The sequence below is a fragment of the Festucalex cinctus genome, chromosome 15 (genome assembly GCF_051991245.1).
Source record: "Festucalex cinctus isolate MCC-2025b chromosome 15, RoL_Fcin_1.0, whole genome shotgun sequence".
Classification (NCBI taxonomy): domain Eukaryota; kingdom Metazoa; phylum Chordata; class Actinopteri; order Syngnathiformes; family Syngnathidae; genus Festucalex; species Festucalex cinctus.
In genome coordinates, this window is record NC_135425.1 from 16,200,643 (window position 1) to 16,222,060 (window position 21,418).

Genomic DNA, 21,418 nt, shown 5'->3' on the forward strand with positions numbered 1-21,418 from the left:
AGAGAGAATGCTTCCATCTAGTGGTCGTTTACAGCTGTGACAACGTGCAGCGGCTCGTAAACTTTTTACACAGATAAGGTACCTTTCTTTACGTAGCACCTAAAACAAAACAGCCTTAGCTCTCTATTACCCAACATTTAAAAATAATGAATGCCATAGTAGGCCCAAGTGCTCATCAAAAACTAGACAAGAGGTTTTAGTTTTAAGTTTTACTATAAATCTTTGCAAAAGTTATGCAGTTTAAACATTAAACCTGCACTCAAAAACAGAAGAGAAAAATAAAATCGCTATTGAGTACAATTTTTGGCTACCTTTGCTTTAGAAAGAAAATCCCAATGACTCAGAATGTTCTTAAGCGGTGCACTGCTGACCTCTTGTGGCCGAAAATTATACCACACTCTTCATTGATGTGCAAAACTACTGGTCAGATTTTAGTTTCTTCCTGGTCAACCACTTAGTAGAAAGTTGAATGGAACAATGATTCCTGATGAAGCAAGTCCAAATAAATATTGTGTATTAGATAAACCTTAATATAATTACAAATAAATATATATATATAATTACAAATAAATATATACACTATATATATATTATATATATATATATATATATATATATATATATATATGTGTGTGTGTTAATGTCTTCCATCAGGTACATTTGAAAATTCAAATTATCCATAATTTGACAAATGATAAGTGTTCATCAGTCCAATGTACACAGAAAAACATTTTACATTTAAGTAAGCTATTTTAAGGTCCACCTTAAAAAAAAAGTTAATTGAGTACAGTGTACATCTTTTGTTATTTTTCAAACAGCATTACAAACAATTCAATGAAAATGGACAAAATCGGCCAAATTATGGAAATCATTTAATCACTGCCATGAAGGGTATCACATACGCATACACAGTATACATCGTAAAATCCCAGTCTTCAACATGTTGAAGATTTTTTTTTCCCTAAATAACTGCAATGGATTCCAAATCATCTGAGATTGCTGCCTGGATACAGACGAGCCGATATTTGGCAGAGCCGAGATGAGACTTGGATGTGATTCGCGTGCACACACTTTGCACGAAAGGGTCACGAGTCGGGCTCCAGGCGTGGAAGCACAGGCAGGATGAGGTTACCGAATGATGAGTCCTGAGTGATGAAGAAGCCTGACGAGTGTGCGTGCGCATGCTGCGGGAACGAGGCGCAGTTAAGCCAAGGGCGGATGTTCAACTTTTTAAGCAAAAGCTTCGTGAAAAATGGTTTTACCTGCAGTGCTGCTTTCTGCTGGGCAACAATGTGTTGCTGCTCGGCACTATCCCGGAAGTCTTTCATGTTGTGACGGGATATTGAGACACTATGGAATGAATGAGAGTCTTGTACACAATAAAGCTTTCATGTTGAAATTCATGATGGCATTTCCCAGCTGACTTTTTGAAGTGGGATACACCTCGGACTGGTTGCCAGCTCATTGCAGTTAGAAAAGATGATTAGATTTTGTGTTACAGGTCATTTTACTTGACATCTTAGCTGACAATATAATAGTGCAATCAACATCCAATATCAATACTAAAAATGTAAACTGGGAGCATTTGTGTCGATGTACTTTTTTTCATGACGGAAATATTTAGATGCTTCATTTCCTGATCCATAAGGGCTTCAGACCTAAATACTGCAGTAATAGATACATGTTAATGACTTTGATATGGACTCTCCCGCTACCTTGCTCCTGGAGTGCTCATGGACTGATTCTGCATTAACCGCTCCCTCTCTTTCTCCAGCTCGGCCAGAATTTGTACTCGGGCCTTGTTCTGGAAGACTGCAAGGAGTAAAGGAAGAAAAAGGCAAAAATTATCACCAGTGAGCATCATTCATGCACACAGAGACAAAGCAACATCCACAATTATTGACAGCATGCACAAACTACAACTGCGTTTTTAAGAAGAAAGCGCATGTAGCTAAAAATGTCATTTTGACTTTATGGATGCATATTATGCTGGTTTTTTTCCATCAATTTTTTAAAAAGCACTCAAGTGTCTTGACAAAAGGTTCCTGACAATCTGCTGTAAGAACACACAAAAGACACAAGCACACCTAATAGTACTTGTCACCCTGGATTGAATCATTCAATCTTTTGGGGGTCTCCTGCAAATACACGTGATTTTTTTTTCACCAACTAAACAGACCATGAACAATAAATCTTATGACTTTAGATGTAATTGGAGACTTCTGAAAGAGTCTTCACATATATCCAATTACACCAACACCACACAATGTTCTATCATATTAGTGTTGGGACATTTTGTGACGAGTCTTCAGCCAATGCAGTGAGGAAGTAATTTATAAACGTGTATCGATGTGTGATTTGTTATAGGCAAATAACGTCACTGACGTTTTATGAATTCTCACTACTGTTTCCAGAAGTGGTTCATGTGTTGGTGCAATTAATCAACAGATGAAGGGATAAAAAGTAATTGGATCCCAAGAAATCTGCAAAATGGAGTTTTGCAAAATTCCTGTAACCAAAAAGTTGTCACTTTGAGTAGCTTGAGAACATTACATACCTTACTGTATAGTAACCATGAGCGAGTGCTATTGAGACAGATGTAGTCATACCACTTCTTTAGAGGCAGACTACAGGTATTTACATTCAAGTACTTGTTGGTACTTATTAGTAACAGCAACACCATTATGCATTGCAGTTGTGAGGAAATATTGTTCAAAAACGACTAATTTCTATTTTTCTAAAGTGATAATACTGCCTCCAAACGAATTTCTCCACTCATAAGGCAGCTAAAATGGGTGAACATCCACCACTTTGAAGAAAGTGTCTAAAATACTTTAAAGTCAAACGTTAAGCAGAGCTGCCTCTTGTAGTCATAGCAACATTTTCAACAACTAAAAGTGATTTAAACCACCATGTTAAAAGTGGAGGTTTATCTTTGGTGTATTTTGTCACCTGGGTACTGTTTTAAATAGAGGGGAAAAAAATATTTATCCTTCAAGAAAACAACTAACTTGGCGTACCATAATTAACCACAAGTGTGCGCTGATGAGCAAAGCAATGACAAAAACGGCCGAAAAATTTACTCGTAGTGCACAACGTTAGCGTTTCAAATTAGAGGATATCTTAACATTTTTGACCAACTCCCTAAACTTTAGCAGATGCTACCAGCTTCAAGATTTGACTCAGATCATCAGTTAAAAGGAGTGGAACCGTCAAGATAGTAACACTATGCGTCGGAGCGAGGCTCCGTATCAACAAAGAGCGGAACATGTCAAAGACCACGCTGTCGTCGTACTCGCAAAAATAGTAAACCTACCTGGGCCTGATGGATTAGCAGCCATGTCGCCGACGACAAACTCACGAGAATAACCGTGCAACAGTGGATTTATGTCGTAGTTTCTTCCTTTTCCACGCGGTTGTCTTGCTTGTGTCTATTCTACTAACTGATGCTGTTGCTGTTGCTGAGGGGTGAACTCAGGACGCCCGAGTGAGGTGTGTGTGCTAATGCCTGATCAAAAATATGGCAAATCAAGTTGTATATTTGAAAAAACAAAACATTCTATATATACACATGTATAAATACTAAATATATATTGCAAAACGTTCATATTATAAAAGCAATGTACATTTAAATGTTACCTAAATGATTTTCTAAAAGAGTTTTTCATTAGGGCTTTGCCTTCATGCTTTATCCTTTAATGTCCATAAACACCCAAGATACAACTGTCTTTGATGTGTATTTATACAATTTTAAGCATATGTTGTCCCGTTGTCACACACGATGTTTACTTCCGGGTTTTCGCAGTTTTAACCTCCGCATCTGCGCTGTAGGGGTCAGCTGACTATTATGACCAAATAGCGGCTCCGAATCTCCGTTCCTTACTAGAAGACGAGCTGAAAACTCATTTCGCTTGTCCGTGCAAACGCCAGCTGCCGCCGTAAACTGGACAGCCGCTAGCCTCGACATCCAGGCGAGCCCCCGCGCCTGCCGCACGATGAGCGTCGGCGCCCAGCGAGGCCTGGCCAGCTCGGGGCAGAAGCACATCGCAGAGATCCTACACCCGTTGTCCGCCGCAGACGAGCCGTCGTCCCCGGGGCCAGATGTCAGCGTCGTCGATGGGGGCGACAAGGTAGGCTGGACCCATGCTTTCCCCAAGCTGTACTCGGTGGTTAAAAAAAAAAAAAAAGAAAAAGGTAGCGAAAATGTTTTTATGTTGTTTTTTTCTCCCCACCGTAATAACCTGTTGTTTGTGCTGACTGCGGAAAAATTTGAACTCAACACTTATGAATATCAATCACGGAGTAAAAAAAATAATAAAACCAAGTCTTTGTTCAGCCATTATAAATGTTATATTCTGCTCAAGCTCTTCTTGAAGCCAGCAAGAAAATAACGTACTATAACGGCACTTACATTTTCATGACATCTGAGTGATTTTGCACAATGAAAGCATGATATTATTGACCTTAAGAACTGCAAAGTACAGTCACAAAGACAAATAGCTTCTAGTATTCCTTGAATCATACCGTGGAGCAAATCAAGCTCATCCATTTTGTTTACTCTTCATTCAACCTCAGCTGGACTGATCTTCATAACGGGCAAAAGACACTCCTTCATATAATTACTCACCTTCACAGACTGGTAACTGAAGCCATACTTCCCTGCACTGCAATCAGGCGTATATGAAGTTATGAACCACTATGCCATCAGTGATCAAATTCACACATTGGTCAATTTTTAATAAAGAAACAAACACAGAAGACGATCATTTTGTGTCTTTTGGCATGACTCCTTTTGGAATGAGTGTGTGGCCTGCTTGGTCATTTCTTGCAACGCAATGATGCAACTCAATGCAATTATGTGAGCTGTGATTATATGCTACAGTGTAGAAAAACACTCCAGTGGCAACCAAGACCGAACTCGGCCGGGCGGTGAGAGGGGGAAGGAGAGTGGATGCATGTGATGGCGTGTGCTATTCTCAACAGTTAGCAAATTAGAAATTAGCAACTTGAGAGCCCAAAATTGGAATTGTGTCGCTTGAACCATGCAATTAAATCCAGCCTGAAAGAGAGAAGCAAGCAAGCATGTCTGTCGAGTACAATGAGGTACTGTACCTGTGAACGGGGATTACTATTAAGTCCTAATTAAACACAAGAAGCGCAACAACAGTTATCATTTGTTAAAAATGGATGGTCCATCATCCATCATTCAGCTCTGTATGCAGATGTGTCACATGACAGGTGGTGCAAGCACGCAGCCGTGGCCTCAACAAGAGCCTTATTCATAGAGAAAAAGAATCTATCACGTCTTTGTTAGCACTTCCTCGTCGTAATTTATTATTATTTTTTAAATCTGTCCCATCAGGAGGCAGGGCTGTCCAATGGCACGCCAGCGGACACGCCGAGTCCCGCCTCAGCATCCTCGCTGTTCAACAGGCTGCAGTTGGACGACGACATGGACTCAGACCCCCGGGACCACTACGGCTCCGTCGAAACACGTGACCTGTTTGTCTCGGTGGATGACCCAAAGAAGCACGTCTCGACAATGGAGACCTACATCACCTACAGAGTGTCCACCAAGGTCTGCTTTTATGGCTGTCGTCATGTGTCTACGATTTTATTCATTCGTTTTCACATACGTAATTTCAATCATGACTACCTAAACAGGTCACGTAGCATCAGAATTTGATAAACTAATGCAAGCCTCTCAGCTGATGGAACACATTAATTCCAATTAGGGAAAGCACTTTTCCCGTCAGTTCTAATGAAAAACGATCCGAGGAAAAATTCAATCACTTGGATTTACTGGACTGACACTCTGCTTGTATGAGCTGACTTTGAGAGCGCCATCGCCGTCCAGGCCACTTCCATCCAGCAATGAAAGCGAGATAAGGTGACAATGCCAGGAGCTGCCTGGTGGCGTCATGGCAACCGTTGCTATGTGCAGTAAAGTGCTCAGCGTTAAAGGTCTTATATAAATATCACAGTCAAATATAAAGCCATAGTGTTAATTAAGTGTGTCTTTTAACAGTGACCTGTCAGCAGGATTGCACCGCATGTATATCCATGAATGGAAGTGGACATATCCTTTTTAATTTCAATTCAAATTTTTATTTCATTCTTTAAAAAAAAAAGAAAAGAAAAGGGGCAGAAAGAAGTTATCTGTTATCTGCTTCTGATCAACAAAATAATCAACACAAAATGAATGACAGCGAGCGGCCAAGACGCTTTCAATGCAACAATTCTATAAAATAATTCAGCAGCATGTCCTTGTGCTAGATGTAGTTTTCCGGTAATTGTGCTTTTGTCAAGTTTTTAAAAATACAGATAGACAGAGATGATTTTGTTTTACAATCCAGATTGTTCCGTAAAATGACGCTGTGAGTTGAAATACATCGTTCTTTTTGTTTTGTTTTATATTTTGTTGTGGAAAAAATTTCTGTTCCGCTTAATTTATACTCACTTTTCCTTTTTTAAAAATGTAATTTGTATATTAACCGGTAAAATTTCATTATTAGCTTTAAACATTATTTTAAGACGGTTAAACTCCGTCAATTCACTACATTTTAAAGTTTTTTGTTGTATAAGTAATGGTTTGGTGTGGTCTCTGTATCCGCAAACGTCAAGAATTGCACGTTTCTGTAAAAGAATGATGGAATGTTAAAAACTTGTGTATATATTCTGTTAAGACAACGCGGATTGAGTTCGACCTTCCGGAATACTGCGTGCGCCGCCGCTATCAAGACTTCGATTGGCTGAGGACCAAATTGGAGGACAGTCAGCCGACGCACCTAATCCCTGTGAGTGACCACAAGAACCACACTTCTCATCGCATAGCACTTCATTCACACTTTTCACCCTCGTCAGCCTTTGCCGGAGAAGTTCGTGATGAAAGGCGTGGTGGATCGTTTTTCGGAAGAGTTTGTCGAAACGCGCATGAAAGCGCTGGACAAGTTCCTGAAGCGGGTTGCAGACCACCCAGTCCTCTCCTTCAACCCACACCTCAATGCTTTTCTGTCTGCTAAGGTGAGAAGACTGGAGGGCGAGAAACATTTTAATTGTACAAAAAGTGTTTTACACACATCAGCCATTTAGAAACCCCAATAAATCAGTTACAGGGAAACACAAAATAGACTGCTGATGCAAGAAAAAAAAAGTACAACGGATGCAAATCCCAAATAAATTGTGTTTACCTTCTCATCACGAGTAGCCTCTCTGAATGCTATAAAGTAGTCATCCATCAAATCCGTCCAGACAAATCGTCCAATCTCTGATCACATGCTGACATGCAGTTTTGTTCATGTGGTTTGTTGTCACATTGCATGGAGGTGCTATGGGAACATCTTTCAAGGAGAATAATGCATGAAAACTACAAAAGGCAATTCAACTAAATGGATGGACATAGATTTATTTAGTGCTGTCACTATTGAAACTTTTTAAAATTAATTATCTTAATGGTTAGTAAATCTTTTTTGTTTGTTTGTTAATTGACGAAGGTTGGCCATATATTGAATTGAGTGGATATAAGTACTCATAATTCATTCTATACACCAACAAAATCAGTCTACGCTAAACGGTTAGCAATCGCGATTAGAATTAGCACGTTAGCAATTACCACTTAAGGTAAACACACTAACTACAATGGGGGTATATGCCACGGAAGAGGCGTTTTTGCGAATCAGTTTGGTTCCGGTCCGGGTTGCGAACTCGCAAATGAGGGGCACAAAGTCGGAAGCACAAGTATTTTGACGCAGCCCACACGTGGCAAACCGAACCGGAACCAAACTGATGTGCAAAAACAGTCCAGCCTCTTCCGTGGAATATACCCCATTTAGTTCACAGTACACATACATGGGTATCTAACATTACACATGCAATAGTGTCTTAAAGTCACAGACAACATTAGTCAACATTATTCCATGAGTAAACAAGGGTAGAGCTGTTACACAGGTCAATACCTTCCTATTCCTGTCTTATTCTGGGCATGTTTAGTGCATGACTGCCCTCTACTGGTTAAGTGATGAACACCTAAAACCGAGTGGCATGTTTTATTTTGGATTAATTACAGCCCAAGTGCTTTTTAGGAAGTTCAGAACTTCCTTTCTGGTGTTTTGGGGAAGCTCAATGTGATGTATTGTCTTCAATAAAAACCCACTTAGTTAGTGAACTTAAGATCACAGCCACAATTGCAATATTGCAGGTCTGAAGAAAAAAAAAGAAAAGAAAAAAAGACCATGTATAAAATTTAAAAACGAGGCTTATGCAGCGTACTGGAATGCTAAACTTTTTGTGCGCGTCGGCAGGACCTGAACAAGCGTCAGGGTCTGGCGCTGCTCACCAAGGTGGGTGAGTCGGTGAAGCAAGTAGCCGGAGGCTACAAGCTGCGGGCTCGGCCGGCTGAGTTCTGTGCCATGGGAGAGTACCTGGACACCTTCAGCCTGAAACTGGGCACCATCGACCGCATTGCTCAGAGGATCCTCAAAGAGCAGTCAGGTAACAAACTGATTGTGCTCGGCTCATCACCAAAAGTCCACCACGTGAACATATCTCAACCGACAATCATAAGATCGCTATTCGTCAGCGTGGCCGAGCTACAGACAGCCAGATTAGCTGCGCTGTCAGTGAGGAAGTTGGATCTTCATGATTACATCTTGACCCACGAGGTTGTGAAACAGGAAGTGACAAAGATAACACAACCTTTTCCCTTCACTTTTCTCTATTTGTTTTTAGAGTCGTCAGCTGTTCAGTTTACAACCTTTGCATCCGCACCCGCCACATACAATACTCAATGAATCACATTTAAATCTCTTTATGCTGTCATCTCACTCTCACTAGAGTACTTGGCTGAGCTGCGCGACTACGGCGCTGTGTACTCCAGCTGGACGGGCTCGGAAGAGGAGCTGCAGCGCCCCCTGGAGGAGGTGGCGAGCTCCATTTCGATGTGCTGCAGGGCGATGGATGACCTGTGTGACAACATGGGCCAGGACTTCCTGCCCGTACTCCGAGAGTATATGCTCTATATTGAGTCCATGAAGGTGGGATGGGGGCAATTGTAAACAAATTATTTGAGGGCCTGTATCTACGTCAACAACGTTCTATTGTATTTGCAGAATGTTTTGAAGAAGCGTGACCAAAGTCAGGCAGAGTACGAGGGACGCCTGGAAGCCGCCGTGCTGCGCAGACAGGAGGACAGAACGCCTGTAAGCTTCATCTATGTTGTGAAGGTTTCTATCCCTCGCATTTGCGGTCGAGCCATTTTGCAGGAATGAATATTTGTTGGTGGTAACATGATCTCTGATCTCTTATACTCTGCTGCCACCTGCTGGCCGTTTTTTGTAATAATTACCATTGCTTTAAGCGACCTCTTCAGGTCAGAAGCTGCATCAAAGCTGATTATCGTCCAGGTCGATTATCGGTGCTGATATTTGGCATTTTGATAAATATTGGCATCGGCCTTTTTACGAATCTGGAAGCCGATAAAGCTGGTATGTATCTCACTGAACGGTGAATGATTGCGGACGTAGCAAATTTAGGGTTTTCATCAGGATTTGTAAGATGTTCACAGACAGCTTTTACTTGCCGTAAAGAAATTTTGAACATTATTCAGGCAATTTTTTTTACTGTCTGCGAAGACGTTTGGCAACCTTTTGGAAAAAAATTATTTACAGTAGAAAACTTCAGGGAATTATTTACTTGCTTAGTATTTAATTTAGTTTAACACATATTTATGACCCTGGAAGCTCCCTGCAATTTTTGTTATATATTTTTAAACAAAGCTGTCAAGGCTTTTTACTTTTTATGCTGTCGCATTTTGAGATTGCTAAAATATAAAACGCAATGCAAATAAAATTTATTCTAAATTAATAAATTTTAATTTTTAATTAAATTGATTCATTAGATAGTAATTAGTTTAATAATAATAATAAATTTTTAAAAAATTATTATAAAAATTATAATTCTTTACATGTGTAAAATAAAAGGTAATTTTTTTTTATTTTGAAGCTATTATTTTCTCTTTTACTGCAAATGAACATTGGCTTCAAATACGTTATCGGTCTCCTTGACTACTAATAATCGGTATCAGTATCGACCTTGAAAAAAACCATATCGGTCTACCACGAGTAACATGAAAACGTGGCTGTTCTCCTGTACGCTGTAGCATTTAGGGCCCCTGTAGCTGTAGTCCTTCTGTGTCTCCCGCTAGATGCCGCCCGAGGTGGAGCGGTGCCAGGACAAGTTGGAGTGTTTCAACGCTGACTTGAAGGCCGACTGGGAGCGCTGGCAGAGCAACAAGCGGCAGGACTTCAAGCAGCTACTCGGTGGCATGGCTGACAAAAACATCAATTACTATGAGAAGGTACACCGCGTAGCCTTATAACTGGACTAATTTTTATTCCATTACATTGGGATACATTTTATTTAACTCATTCACTCCCAGGCGTTTTCACTTTTTTACTGTATTTTGACTGATTTTGCAAGGCCCACAGAATATTGGGTTCTGAACCTACCAAAAGAAAGATTCGAGTCTCTTCTTTCATCAGAAAAAAAGGTACATTTCTATCTGTTTCAGTTTTGCAGCAATTAGCATGACAATATAGCTAAGTTTTATCATTATTCACAAACCTGTTGAAAACACTGGGAGAAAGAGCTTTTTGCAACATGGCCCGTGCAGATCTCTTATATTCTGCTGCCACCTGCTGGCTTTTTTTTTTTTTTTTAATAACTACCATTGCTTTAAGTGATCTATTCAGGTCAGAAGCTGCATCAAAGCCTTCTGTATGCTCTAGAATAAAAAAATAAAAATAAAACAAAACATATTTATATGTTTTTGAAAGTGAAGGGCAAAGTATTAAAAAACGTATTTATACGTTTTTGGGGTTGAATGAGTTAAAGGTTTGTAGTGTCTCGGAGCACAGATGCTTTTCACTTTTACCAGGTTTTGTTTCATCATCTAGATATTTCTTGATTCATGAACAAATTATATATAGGTGATCTTTGCTATATTCTTTACTGGAAGCCGTTGTTTTCCGCTTCTCTGCAGTGCCAAGCAGCGTGGGAGTCGCTCGTAAATGTCCTGCAGGACAAACAGACTGAAGACCAAACGAGCGAGACGGACTGAAGCGCCTCATCACGCACTTTTTCACGCCAAGGACCGAGCAGGCCTTTGGTCTCTTAACTGAAGGACCACGTCCCCATTTGTCCTGAGACGACTGTCAGAATTGGACCTTTCCAAGGAGGCAGGGGCCACAGCATACTAAAAGAGCGGCAACTTTCTATCTACAGATATTCTTTTTCATGGTGTTGCTCTTTTTCTACTTCATCTGTTAACAAGTTGCCAATGCTGCTTATTTAACCACACGTTAAGGAGGCGTGTTTCATACTTTTCCTCATTCTTTTTACATTGTGAGACAATGGTACGATCCCCCCCACCTTTTGTCAGATTTCAGTCAGCAACGTCAGATAAAGCTACAAACTCGTTCTCCGCCTAATACATGTTTAATGTTTGTTTTCAAATGTTTTTGTCAGGTCACTTTAAAAATCCATTTGCAGTGAGCTGAAACTTGTCACATCGTCTGCATTTCACAACATGGCCTTGGAAGTGCTGCGTGACAAGCTCAGATCAGCGTGTTAGCTGTTTGATGCTTATCTGGTTCACATCCTTCAGCCAAATCGGCAGCGAGCAGCTTTTAGCGCCGGAAGCTGCCGGCTAAGGTGTCCGATTGAAGGATGAGCTCTTCATCAGATCGATCTCACTTTCGATTAGTTTGGGACTAAATCACTCGCACTAATTAGAACATATTTTCAAATGTCAAGAGAAACAGTACTACAACATTGGCAGATGGCATCTTTCATTTTTTCTATTTTCCTTTAAGTCCCCCCCTATCTTATGTTGGTGACCTCACACTTGAGCAGTGTAAATAAACACTGCAGTGGAAAACTTGCATCAATCAGAAAAATGGGTTTGGAGGATTATTACAGCGTATTGGATGACATCTAGTGGTAAATGAGAGTTTCATCATTTTATCTTGCCAGTGGGTCTTCTGCTTGTAGTGGAGAAGTTATTAGAATGGTTAGAGTGTAAGCAACCTCTTAACTTATTTCAAAATAATAAAATTAATTTGACTGTTTAAGGCAGATTGTTTCGATACAGCTATAGCTACAGTTACACTCAAAAATAGCTCAAACACTATTGAAATTACATTTATTGTATTTATGGCCACGTAAAAAAAAAAAAAAAAAGAGCTTGTAATGCTAGCTACAAAATACTGCTCGTTTGTTGAATAAATTGTTGAATAATTTTGAGTGCAACTGTATATTGGTGATTCTGAAAGTCAATAGCCTGGTCCAGTCCTATTCAACTTGCTGTATGACCTAAAATAAAAAGCACAAGTATGAGGCGATTGTAATTTCAGTATTGAAGTAATCAAATGTAACATTAACTTTCTCGCCAAATGTTCTGCTGTATTTGGCTAGAATGTAGTTAACAGCATACATTTGAAGATCGAAAGGGCCTGCTGAAATTGAACTTTCAGCAGAGGTGCTAAAAATTAGCTTTATCTGTTGATACTTAAGAATAAATGTTGCAGTTAATATTTTAATAACTGTTTTGAGCAGAATGAATTTTTTTTGTGTGTGTAATTTATTCCGAATGTACAGCCGAAAAGTTGGCGGTGTATCCATTTAATGTGAAGATGTAGCCATTAAGAAGGGATAACACATTCTCAATAGAATAATGAAATTTTTAACTTTTTGTTTATTGTTCGAAACCAATAGTAATTCGAACCTCAACAGCATAGCTTCTAATTTTGATAGAGCTTCATGTTAAAAGAGTTTTGGCCTGCTGATCGCTGCACTATGGGATTATAACAGCGTTACCAGTTTTTCAAGTTGAAAGCTTAAATGGGGGCAAAATGTGTTTTCTGTTTGAATGTACTAACTTTTGAAGAAATTGCCAAGCCCAAGTGTCCTCATCATTTCCTTTGATCAATCTTCCGTTAACTTTTTTTTAAAAAGATAATTAAGTTCTATTCTGTTTGTTGCTCCCCATTGTTTACATTTTACTTTTGGTCCATTCTGTACACTTGAACATCTTGTAATTAGAGAATATAAAGCCTGTATATTGATGTTGTTTTCATGCAATTACCTCAAATTATTTTGGAATATATTGGACCAATATTAAAATAAATTGATTTGATATTTATCTGATGAGTTTTTTTTTCCAAATTCTTTGAACAGTTGAAATGTGTAGAAAACAATTTTTCATTCATTGAAATTTAATGAAAATGATCATCTTTAAATAATGCAATCTTGGTCAAAGGTTTAGAGTTATTAAATGTCTTCAGTCTTTCTCATGTCTCTGTCAACATTAGTTATTCCAAAAGATAAAGCCATATTATTGCATACATAAGACACACCTGCTCAGCTTCCTTTTCTTAAGGTTTTATCTTCGGAGATGGCGTGCTTTAGTTCTCCTCATCTGCATGCCGTGTTTCGGTCGTCTCAGCCTCTTCAGAACGTCTCGGCCGAGACCACCTGCATCCCACAACACTGCAAGGAGGAAAATACTTGTTTTAAAATCACCTGTAAAAGTTAGTAATTTTGGATTCATCCTGAAAGCCAAAAAAAATCTGAATTTTTCTGAGCAGTAGTTGTATGTTTAATACGGACAGAAGATGTGAAAAGCACCTGATGGGAATCATTCCCAGAACTGCCAGCATGCTGGAGATGGTGAAGACAAAACCTGGGAACCATCCTAACGTTCTCTGGTAGAGTTTGGTGAATGCAGGGATGTACGCCAGAGCTGCAAACCTCAGCGCCAGCTGCAGGGCTGTCAAAGTGAAGCCTGATGGCAAGGAGAAGGTTGACAGGGGGCGCTAAAATACACGAGTGCTCGTGTACACACGCTTGTGAGTTTGAATAGCAAAATATTTGTTGCTCACCGCACAACGATGTTGGGACCTTCTGCGAGAGCAGTGATCTGATTGTAGGCAGCGGGATGAGACCAAAGAGGCTGAGCGAGCGAGCTTTGGAAAAAAAAAAATCAACATTATGCTTGGGGTTCGTCTCTGCTGTTGCTACAAAACGATATAAATCCAATAGCAGAATATGAGGGCTTACCCAGGTAGAACATGTAGGTTGCGGTGACAAAGGACATGAAGTAGATTCCAGAAGCGAACGAGAGCATGCCAATCAGGATGAGCGTGACATCGCTCACGCAGCGGCGAAAAGCAACAGCGCCAAGGAAACTGGTGAGGAAGATCACAAAGCCTGCTGCATTCCCGTAACCCACCTGGAGTGGCACAATACTATCCGTCAGGCACGGTTTCCAACAAGAGGCACAGTTCAGTTCACCGAATGGTAAACCCTAAATCCCTTATCCCACTGGGTTCGTTCAAGTTTCGCAAATATTGGCCTTGAGTTTTAATAGTTTTTCTTGTTGCAAGGAAATTTTGAACAAGAAATCTAATGAAGAATGTTTAGAAAACAAAACTGGAGAATGTTTAGACCATATTGTAAGACTTAGTCACAATATTTGAGGAGGTTTGGGATATTTTGGATATAATACGACACGTAAAATAATTTACCAAAAAAAAAAAATCTTAACAGTATGGAAGTGTGGAACTGGCAAAGGGGAGAAAACATTTTTCACTGGTAAATACTTTTGAATCTATTTGCAAATATGTTTGATTATTTTAACAAGAATATTCAAACACACTTGTAGACTAAATGCTAAAATGCTAAATGTTGCATTAATTAATTAAATTATAATTAAAAATGCTAATTTTTTATCATTTAGCCTCCGTTTTGAGTTATGTTCTAACGTATTTGGTAATACATTTCAAATGTATTTCCAAGTAAGTTTAAACTTATTTAAATGAAGTACATTTGATCATATTTTCACCTATTTGCTAGTCAATTACTTCACATTGGCAGTTCCACACTTCCGTATTGAGGATTACAATTTTAGGGAGCGTTTATCAAGCACCAAAGTGAGATCAATTTTTTATTTATTTTTTCTTGTATATGATTAAACACAATTAGATAATCTTAACACACAACTGGATAAGGCCTTTAAGTTAAGTGTCATTGTTAAGGATAATTAACCACCTTCATTTTTGAAAAATCTATTTTAATACAAACATATGATGGAAAATTGCCTCTTAATTCCCTGTATACATGTAGAACACATACCTGGGCAGCGTTCCAGTGGAGCGGCTGTTTTATCACAAAGATGCCCAGGATCTCAACGGCTCCGCCCACTGAGGAGCCATACAAAATAGCAGCGGAAAACAGCAGAGCCACGTTCACCATGTTCATCCTTGTGGACCTCTCTGCAGGAACACTGTTGGAGGAGTGAGGGAGGAGGGTGCTGCTCTCTTCCGGCTCACTTGATACTTGCTTTACCTTCACAAAGTCAGAAGAAATACACTGGTATAAGCTGCAGGATGGATTTAGGTACTTTACTAAGTAGGGAGTAAAGGTAAAAGAAAGATTAATACTCAAGTACAGTAGAGGACAGAGTGCAGACACCTGAAAAATATTCTTAAAGTACAGTAACAAAGTATGTGTACTCCATTACTTCTCATCGCTAAATAATAGAATGAATTGCAGAATGTAAGTGACAGTGATAAATTGTTATAAGAAGTTGGCTTTAGTTATGAGTCTAGTTTTATTGACCTGCAGCAGCACAGTGGCGTGAATGAGGCTCAGCAGGTGGAGAAGTGTGCAGACGCAGAGCAGGACGGTGCCGTGTCCAACACTAGAACTGTACAGCAGGAACACATGACCTGACAGCAGACTACCCAGCAGGCCCGCCGCTCCGTACACCAGCTCCACTCTCATCATCACCTGGGATTGACACATATTACTTGGAGAAGGAAATAAACCCGCTTGTGTGTGTGCGTGATTTTTTCTGTACTTCCACCAAATTCCAAAAACCAAAATAAATTGTCCAAAGGTGTGACTGTGAATATTGTTTGTCTACACAGTACTTGCCGTGCAGTTGGCTCAGTAGGATCAGATTGTTTCCCATTTTGGCTATCATTCTGCTTCATGTCGGAATAAATGAAATGGGCCCGAATACTCTTATGTGAAAAAGCTGTTGAAAAAAATCTGTTGAGGACCCACAGTTGCGACTTTATGACTTATTTTTTAGATAATTTTAATTATCTCAATTGCTATCCCCCAATAGTTTCTTTTTCCACAATTAGTTACAGGTCACATCACTGGTGGATATTGAAAAACATTTTGACATCATTTAGATTAATCTAATTATTTTTTTAATCACTAAAACCTGACATTTGAACAGGGGTGTGTAGACTTTTTATCCACTGATAAAATGCCTTGTTCCTGTTTTTTAATTGCTGCGTGTTGATCGTTATTTTCAAAAGTTTTTTTTTTTCCTTTATTTTAGATTGAGTGACATTGTTGGGTATCTGAATGTATCATAAAATCATCAGAAATTACTTAGTACTTGAGTATTTTCCCACTACTTCTAATTATTTGGATGGCTGTTTTATTATTATTTCGAGACATACATTATTATTCAAATGTAACAGTACGCTTATTGCTACTCTCCACACCTCTGTTCAATTAATTCAAATCACTGTATACACTATACACCCAAAGCGCTTTGTGAGAGTTCATGCTGTTTGAAAACGCCATATGATAAAGATGACTTGACTATACTGTTGGGTTAAATAGCCCATTATGAGTTAAAAAAATAGCTCAACAGGGGTTAAAAAAAAACTGTTGTTTTAATTGTTATTTAGTAAATATATTCATTTTAAGGTTATTAATTTCGTTGCATTTTAGTGTAGGCTAGGGCAACTCTACATTTCTTTTTTTAAGTCGTCAAACCTGGGAGCGATTGTCCGCGTTGGAGCCCAGCGAGGTCAACGTCATGACGCCGGGCCAGTAAGCGCAGAACCCGCCGGATATTCCAAGGAGAACCGCCGCTCCGAACATTACCTGGATGGGCAGCCTTAAAAGAACCACCTGGAGGAGGGCGACGCTCGACAGCAGGTAACCGCACAGGGGTACCACAACCGGGGCTCTCCTCCAGCCGCGGTCCCCCGCTTTGGCGAGGAGGAGAGCGGGCACGATAGGCGTCAGCTGGGCGATAAGGTTCTGAACCATGTAGAAGTCCGACATGGCTTTTTGTTGGTCGTCCTCGCCGCCGGGATTGGTGGCGTTAGCAGTGGCACACCGGTCCTTGACCACCATGAGCAGGGCGGTGTCGAACAAAGAGGTCCCCAGCTGCTCGAGCACGACGAGCGGTTCAACTCGACGGAACACCTGGAAGGTGCTTCGACACCAGCTCGACGTCGCCATACTTCATTTACTTCATGGTAAAGGCGAGTTTATAGGACTGAAGTTGTTATAATGGAGGTAAGGGAAGTAGAAGAGCTAAGAGTTTGGGAGGGAAAGTTCCACTTCCTCATCATGGTGCACGCGCGTTACTAATAATGAAGCTTCAAGTGCAATAGGTCGTCAATCATTCATCGGTATGAGCGTTGTGTGTGTGTGTGTGTGTATGTATATATATATATATATATATATATATATATATATATATATATATATATATATATATATACACACACACACATATATATATATATATATATAAAGTTTTTTTGTCCCCTTTAAAAGGAAAAAAAAATGTTTTAAACATCTCAGGATGTTGGCCACCTTTGTGGTAAAATCTGCTACATTCTTCATCAGACAATTCTAACCATGATACATGCAATATAACCAGTATTTGGTTCATTTTTTTAATTTAATGTTTTCGTATGAGCAAATTATCAGTAATTTCATGTTATCCAGTTTTTAACAATTATCTGTATTCGTAATCGGAATGCATGATTTAAACAAAAGGCCTCAAGGTGTCCTGGCACACATAAATAACCACTCAGAAAATTTTCAAGTTTTGTATTTAATGAGAAAATATTTATATGTATAATATGCGAATAACTGTGAGCCATACACGTGCTATAAAGTGGAGCACAAAATATGCACATATACGAGTGGTTAACATAAGGACAGAGGTTAATAATCTCGATCATAAAATTGCATCGTCACACACTGAAGCGACTCGGAGGGCCAAAAGCAAGCTACCAGCTTTTCAAAAGATAAATAAATCATCTCTGCATAAGGAATTCAAACAGCGAAAAAGCTGCAGTGAGGGACAGCATGCATTTGTAAAGTTTGAGACTGGGAGGCTTTCACTACAATAAACACCAGTAAAGCTTTTGTTGCTAAAAGTTTTAAAAGTCAAGCACTGAGAGCGTTTGAATAAGCCAATAAAATTACCATACAATGCAAATGATTAATTCTGGAGTGCTTTCTTTCTTTCTTAAATACGCACACTAAGTGTTTCAAATATCAAAAACAAAAACAAAACTAAATTACTGATTCAGCACTTGGTGGGCTAAACTTTGTCCTGCACCTATGTCATATTGCATTAGCATTACCTTATTTAAATATTGGTCATTTAATATATTAAAACATGTGTATAAAAGCAATAATAGGGAGTTTGTGATTATTATTATTTTTTGCTTAAGATCTCAGCACATCCTTTGTTTTCACTTCTGGTTGCTTTGACAGAACAAATAAAAATAATCATTTCTAAATATCTATCATCTTAATAAATACAATCAGGGCTTGTATGAATGTTAACTACAATTCTCACCATAGTGCTCACACTTCACCTCAGGCTGTTAAGTCGAGTGGCAGACAGGTCAGTGTCTAGCGGAAGGACACTTGGACAAGACACTCTGGCAGATCAAAATGGTGACCTTTGGTTTCAAATCATTCTCACCATCCTCTTGACATTCTCATGCTTGGGGGGGGGGAATAATCAAAGAGAGAGAGAGAAAAAAAAGAAAAAAAAAAGACCGAAGAGTAGAACATACCTTCTACTTTTCAGTTCAAGTGGTAGAAACACACACGGAAGTATAAACACTCAATTAAGATTCATTCCTTGTGCTTTTGTTTGCTATTTTGAACATGAAACTGGGTTATACATCCATCCCAGATGTTCACATCCAATTATTGTCGAGTGGGTTTCATTATTTGTTGTAGAAAAAAAAAACTAAAGTTATAGATGAATACAATTCTCTTAAATAGGCAAACTGGTTCTCTCCCAACTTTTTATAAAAAGTTTTGTTCTTTTAAACATTTGCCACGATACCATGGCCAGCTAGCAAGTATATAATAATAAGTACACTGGAATAAATGTGCATCTGTCAAATACACAATCCTACCTCAGTATAATACAACTACAAAAGACACTGTCAACAAACCAATGGGAAAGAAAATAAGTGATTTTAGACAACTGGTGTATATCCTGCAACTGTTATACAGCCTACTCATCATCCTGTTTAAACCTCACACTGATGAAATCACTAAATAATACTGAATATTGACAAACCATTTGTTGCTTGTTCTCTTTACGAATCTGGCAAGATGGAATTGGAGATGAAATCATCATATGCATCATGCATCCGAGAGACTAAGGCAGAGGAGCTCAAGAGGGAACCAAGTTTTGAAGAAAGCTGCAAAATTTTGGGAAGAAACACAATCGATGGATATGTGAAGCCTAACAAACACGCCAGACTCGAGTTGACACTTATTCAGTAGATTATTGGTGGCTGTCAAGCACACAAGACCTTCAATGACTTTCTGGCAACCTTTCAAAAGGGAATCGTAATATCGAAGCTTCCTCCTATGAATACTTAGAATCCACAACGGCACACTTGCATCTTGAATGCAAATTGTCCTTCCTTTTTTCTCACATACTCGCATCGCCTACATTCTCTGTTACACTTGCAGAATCCAAAAATAAAAAATAAAAATAAAAATTCACCAATTCATACACTTCCTTGTTGAGCTCCATTGGTCAGACCGGATGGTCATGTGATCATCAGAACACTAATAATAGTAAAATAAATACTGGTTTCTCCTGCCTGTCTTTTTTTCCCCTCCATCCTATTTTTTACTCTTCTTCTTCTTCCTCCTCCTCCCCCTCTTCTTCTCCATCCTCATTGGCATAGATACCGGCTTCCCACTTCAGTGCCATGTCACTTTTCCTCCGCGTGATGCGAGTGGCCTCCAGCACCTGTTAAAATGAATATTTGTTCAGTGCTTCCTATTTGCAGCATAATCAAACCAATACACATGCCTCTTTGATGTCACCATGCACTGTCAACCACAGAGAGAGCGCTTGGTTCACTGGAGAAATTTCCACTAACTACCACTTGGCACTAGGGGGGTGGGATCCAGCCATCCATTTTACATACTTAACCTTAACTTCGTTTATGTGCCTTTAAGCACAAATTATTCATAAAATTTAAATCAATGAATAATTTCCTGAGGTTTAGCCATTTTTATCCCAACCATATACAATTTATTGTCTTCAAAGAACATTAAATGCATGCTTTTGGAATTGAACGGCCCCAACTTTTTCCTCACATGGTTTCTCTGTGCCCTGCCATGTGATTTTAGTTTTTCAGTTTGTGTGTGTGAGTACGGGCGTGCTTTTATGGATGTTGGGACTGATTTGGCTTTTATGTTGTATCTCGGATGTTTTACTTGAAGTCGCATTTTTATGTATGAAACATGCTATGTAAATAAAATTGGATTTGATTTCAGCTGTGAGGCACATGTGCTAACCATTTGGCTACTTGGGGGTGAATCTAATACTATATATGAACTTAACTGGAATTCAACACAATTTTCACATTTCTAATTTGCAGAGATGAACCAACACTTTTTTTCCCCCACAGTAAGCCCACTTTGTACTTGACAGTGAAAACAAGACATTTGATCACTATCTCTCAAGTGTCATGCATGATTGGGTGCACCCCCTCCACACAGACACCACACATGTGCCAAGAGCAACTCACAGAAGTGCACCATTAGGAGTCCATGTTAAGATTGAGGTGAATTAAAGTTCATCTTGGTTGGGTAAATGATTCGTAATGGATTTAATTAGTTGATCGTGAACAATTTTGTCCTTGCCTATGCTAAACTAAAACTTTCTAGTACTTCATGATACTAAATGGACCATTTATAAGCCAGGTGGTTTAGTAAAAGTGTTTGTACGAACCTACCATTGCCACATTTCCTCATAAAGCACCAATTGTGCTGATACCTGATTGTATTCATTGGTTTAATCTTATTCTGTGTATTCAGTGGGTGAGGTGAGGTGGGTAAAAGGTTTTTCCAAATCCTTGTACAAACACATGCATCAGCAACACCACAGTGGAATGATAACAGTGAGACCACACACAGACCTGGGACACATTTCCCTTTTTTAGAATGACTTCACAGCAAGAAAATTTCATGTCGAGGAGGCTGAATGAAGGAATCATAAATTAATAGTAGAAATACTGATTTGTGGCTAGTGTAATGGAAT

The 21,418-nt window shown here is 39.2% G+C and overlaps 4 protein-coding genes and 1 long non-coding RNA gene across 11 annotated transcripts in view; 2 read left to right on the forward strand and 3 right to left on the reverse strand.

Annotated features, from left to right (window-relative positions):
• Positions 1-850: 850 nt before the first annotated feature.
• On the reverse strand, positions 851-4,152 carry inip (ints3 and nabp interacting protein). The gene is made up of 5 exons (XM_077498625.1): positions 3,640-4,152; positions 3,317-3,508; positions 1,716-1,812; positions 1,263-1,350; positions 851-1,184 (listed from the first exon to the last, which is right to left on the reverse strand). Exons 2-5 carry the CDS (start codon positions 3,339-3,341, stop codon positions 1,086-1,088), a joined length of 309 nt encoding a protein of 102 aa, XP_077354751.1. The 5' UTR covers positions 3,342-3,508; positions 3,640-4,152; the 3' UTR covers positions 851-1,085.
• Positions 3,075-13,344, forward strand: snx30 (sorting nexin family member 30). 2 transcript variants are annotated; one of them, XM_077498623.1, is made up of 10 exons: positions 3,075-3,492; positions 3,832-4,130; positions 5,363-5,578; positions 6,687-6,797; positions 6,865-7,023; positions 8,301-8,490; positions 8,833-9,032; positions 9,108-9,197; positions 10,202-10,354; positions 11,039-13,344. In XM_077498623.1, the coding sequence occupies exons 2-10, from the start codon at positions 3,996-3,998 to the stop codon at positions 11,114-11,116; spliced, it is 1,332 nt and encodes a 443-aa protein (XP_077354749.1). In that variant the 5' UTR covers positions 3,075-3,492; positions 3,832-3,995; the 3' UTR covers positions 11,117-13,344. The 2 variants fall into 2 exon arrangements, with proteins under 2 accessions (XP_077354749.1, XP_077354750.1); XM_077498624.1 differs by having other exon boundaries at positions 3,931-4,130.
• Positions 11,439-17,498, reverse strand: slc46a2 (solute carrier family 46 member 2). Its single transcript, XM_077498622.1, has 7 exons — positions 16,858-17,498; positions 15,676-15,846; positions 15,190-15,402; positions 14,116-14,287; positions 13,938-14,021; positions 13,684-13,840; positions 11,439-13,545 (listed from the first exon to the last, which is right to left on the reverse strand). The coding sequence occupies exons 1-7, from the start codon at positions 17,329-17,331 to the stop codon at positions 13,461-13,463; spliced, it is 1,356 nt and encodes a 451-aa protein (XP_077354748.1). The 5' UTR covers positions 17,332-17,498; the 3' UTR covers positions 11,439-13,460.
• LOC144002926 (uncharacterized) lies at positions 16,923-19,922 on the forward strand. Of its 2 annotated transcripts, none has more exons than XR_013278843.1 (2): positions 16,923-17,388; positions 19,468-19,922. It is a non-coding gene; the product is annotated as an uncharacterized LOC144002926 (long non-coding RNA). The 2 variants fall into 2 exon arrangements; XR_013278842.1 differs by having other exon boundaries at positions 16,923-17,348.
• palm2akap2 (PALM2 and AKAP2 fusion) overlaps positions 17,920-21,418 on the reverse strand; it is a 68,571-nt gene continuing 65,072 nt past the window's right edge. For all 5 annotated transcript variants that reach the window (XM_077498617.1, XM_077498618.1, XM_077498616.1 and 2 more), the window contains one exon: positions 17,920-20,119. In XM_077498617.1, the coding sequence (XP_077354743.1) occupies positions 19,997-20,119 (123 nt within the window). In that variant the 3' untranslated portion in view covers positions 17,920-19,996. The remainder of the gene's footprint in view (positions 20,120-21,418) is intronic.

Bases quoted from the DNA above. Each gene is read 5' to 3' on its own strand.
- inip (XM_077498625.1), bottom strand. From the start codon at position 3,341: ATGGCTGCTAATCCATCAGGCCCAG. The intron at 1,813-3,316 runs GTAGGTTTACTA...TACTCCTTGCAG, and splicing joins TGCTAATCCATCAGGCCCAG to TCTTCCAGAACAAGGCCCGA. The intron at 1,351-1,715 runs GTAGCGGGAGAG...TTCATTCCATAG, and splicing joins ATGAGCACTCCAGGAGCAAG to TGTCTCAATATCCCGTCACA.
- snx30 (XM_077498623.1), top strand. From the start codon at position 3,996: ATGAGCGTCGGCGCCCAGCGAGGCCTGGCCAGCTCGGGGCAGAAGCAC. The intron at 8,491-8,832 runs GTAACAAACTGA...CACTCTCACTAG, and splicing joins GATCCTCAAAGAGCAGTCAG to AGTACTTGGCTGAGCTGCGC. The intron at 10,355-11,038 runs GTACACCGCGTA...GCTTCTCTGCAG, and splicing joins ACATCAATTACTATGAGAAG to TGCCAAGCAGCGTGGGAGTC.
- slc46a2 (XM_077498622.1), bottom strand. From the start codon at position 17,331: ATGGCGACGTCGAGCTGGTGTCGAAGCACCTTCCAGGTGTTCCGTCGA. The intron at 14,022-14,115 runs GTAAGCCCTCAT...TTTTTTCCAAAG, and splicing joins AACCTACATGTTCTACCTGG to CTCGCTCGCTCAGCCTCTTT. The intron at 13,841-13,937 runs GTGAGCAACAAA...CCTTGCCATCAG, and splicing joins GGTCCCAACATCGTTGTGCG to GCTTCACTTTGACAGCCCTG.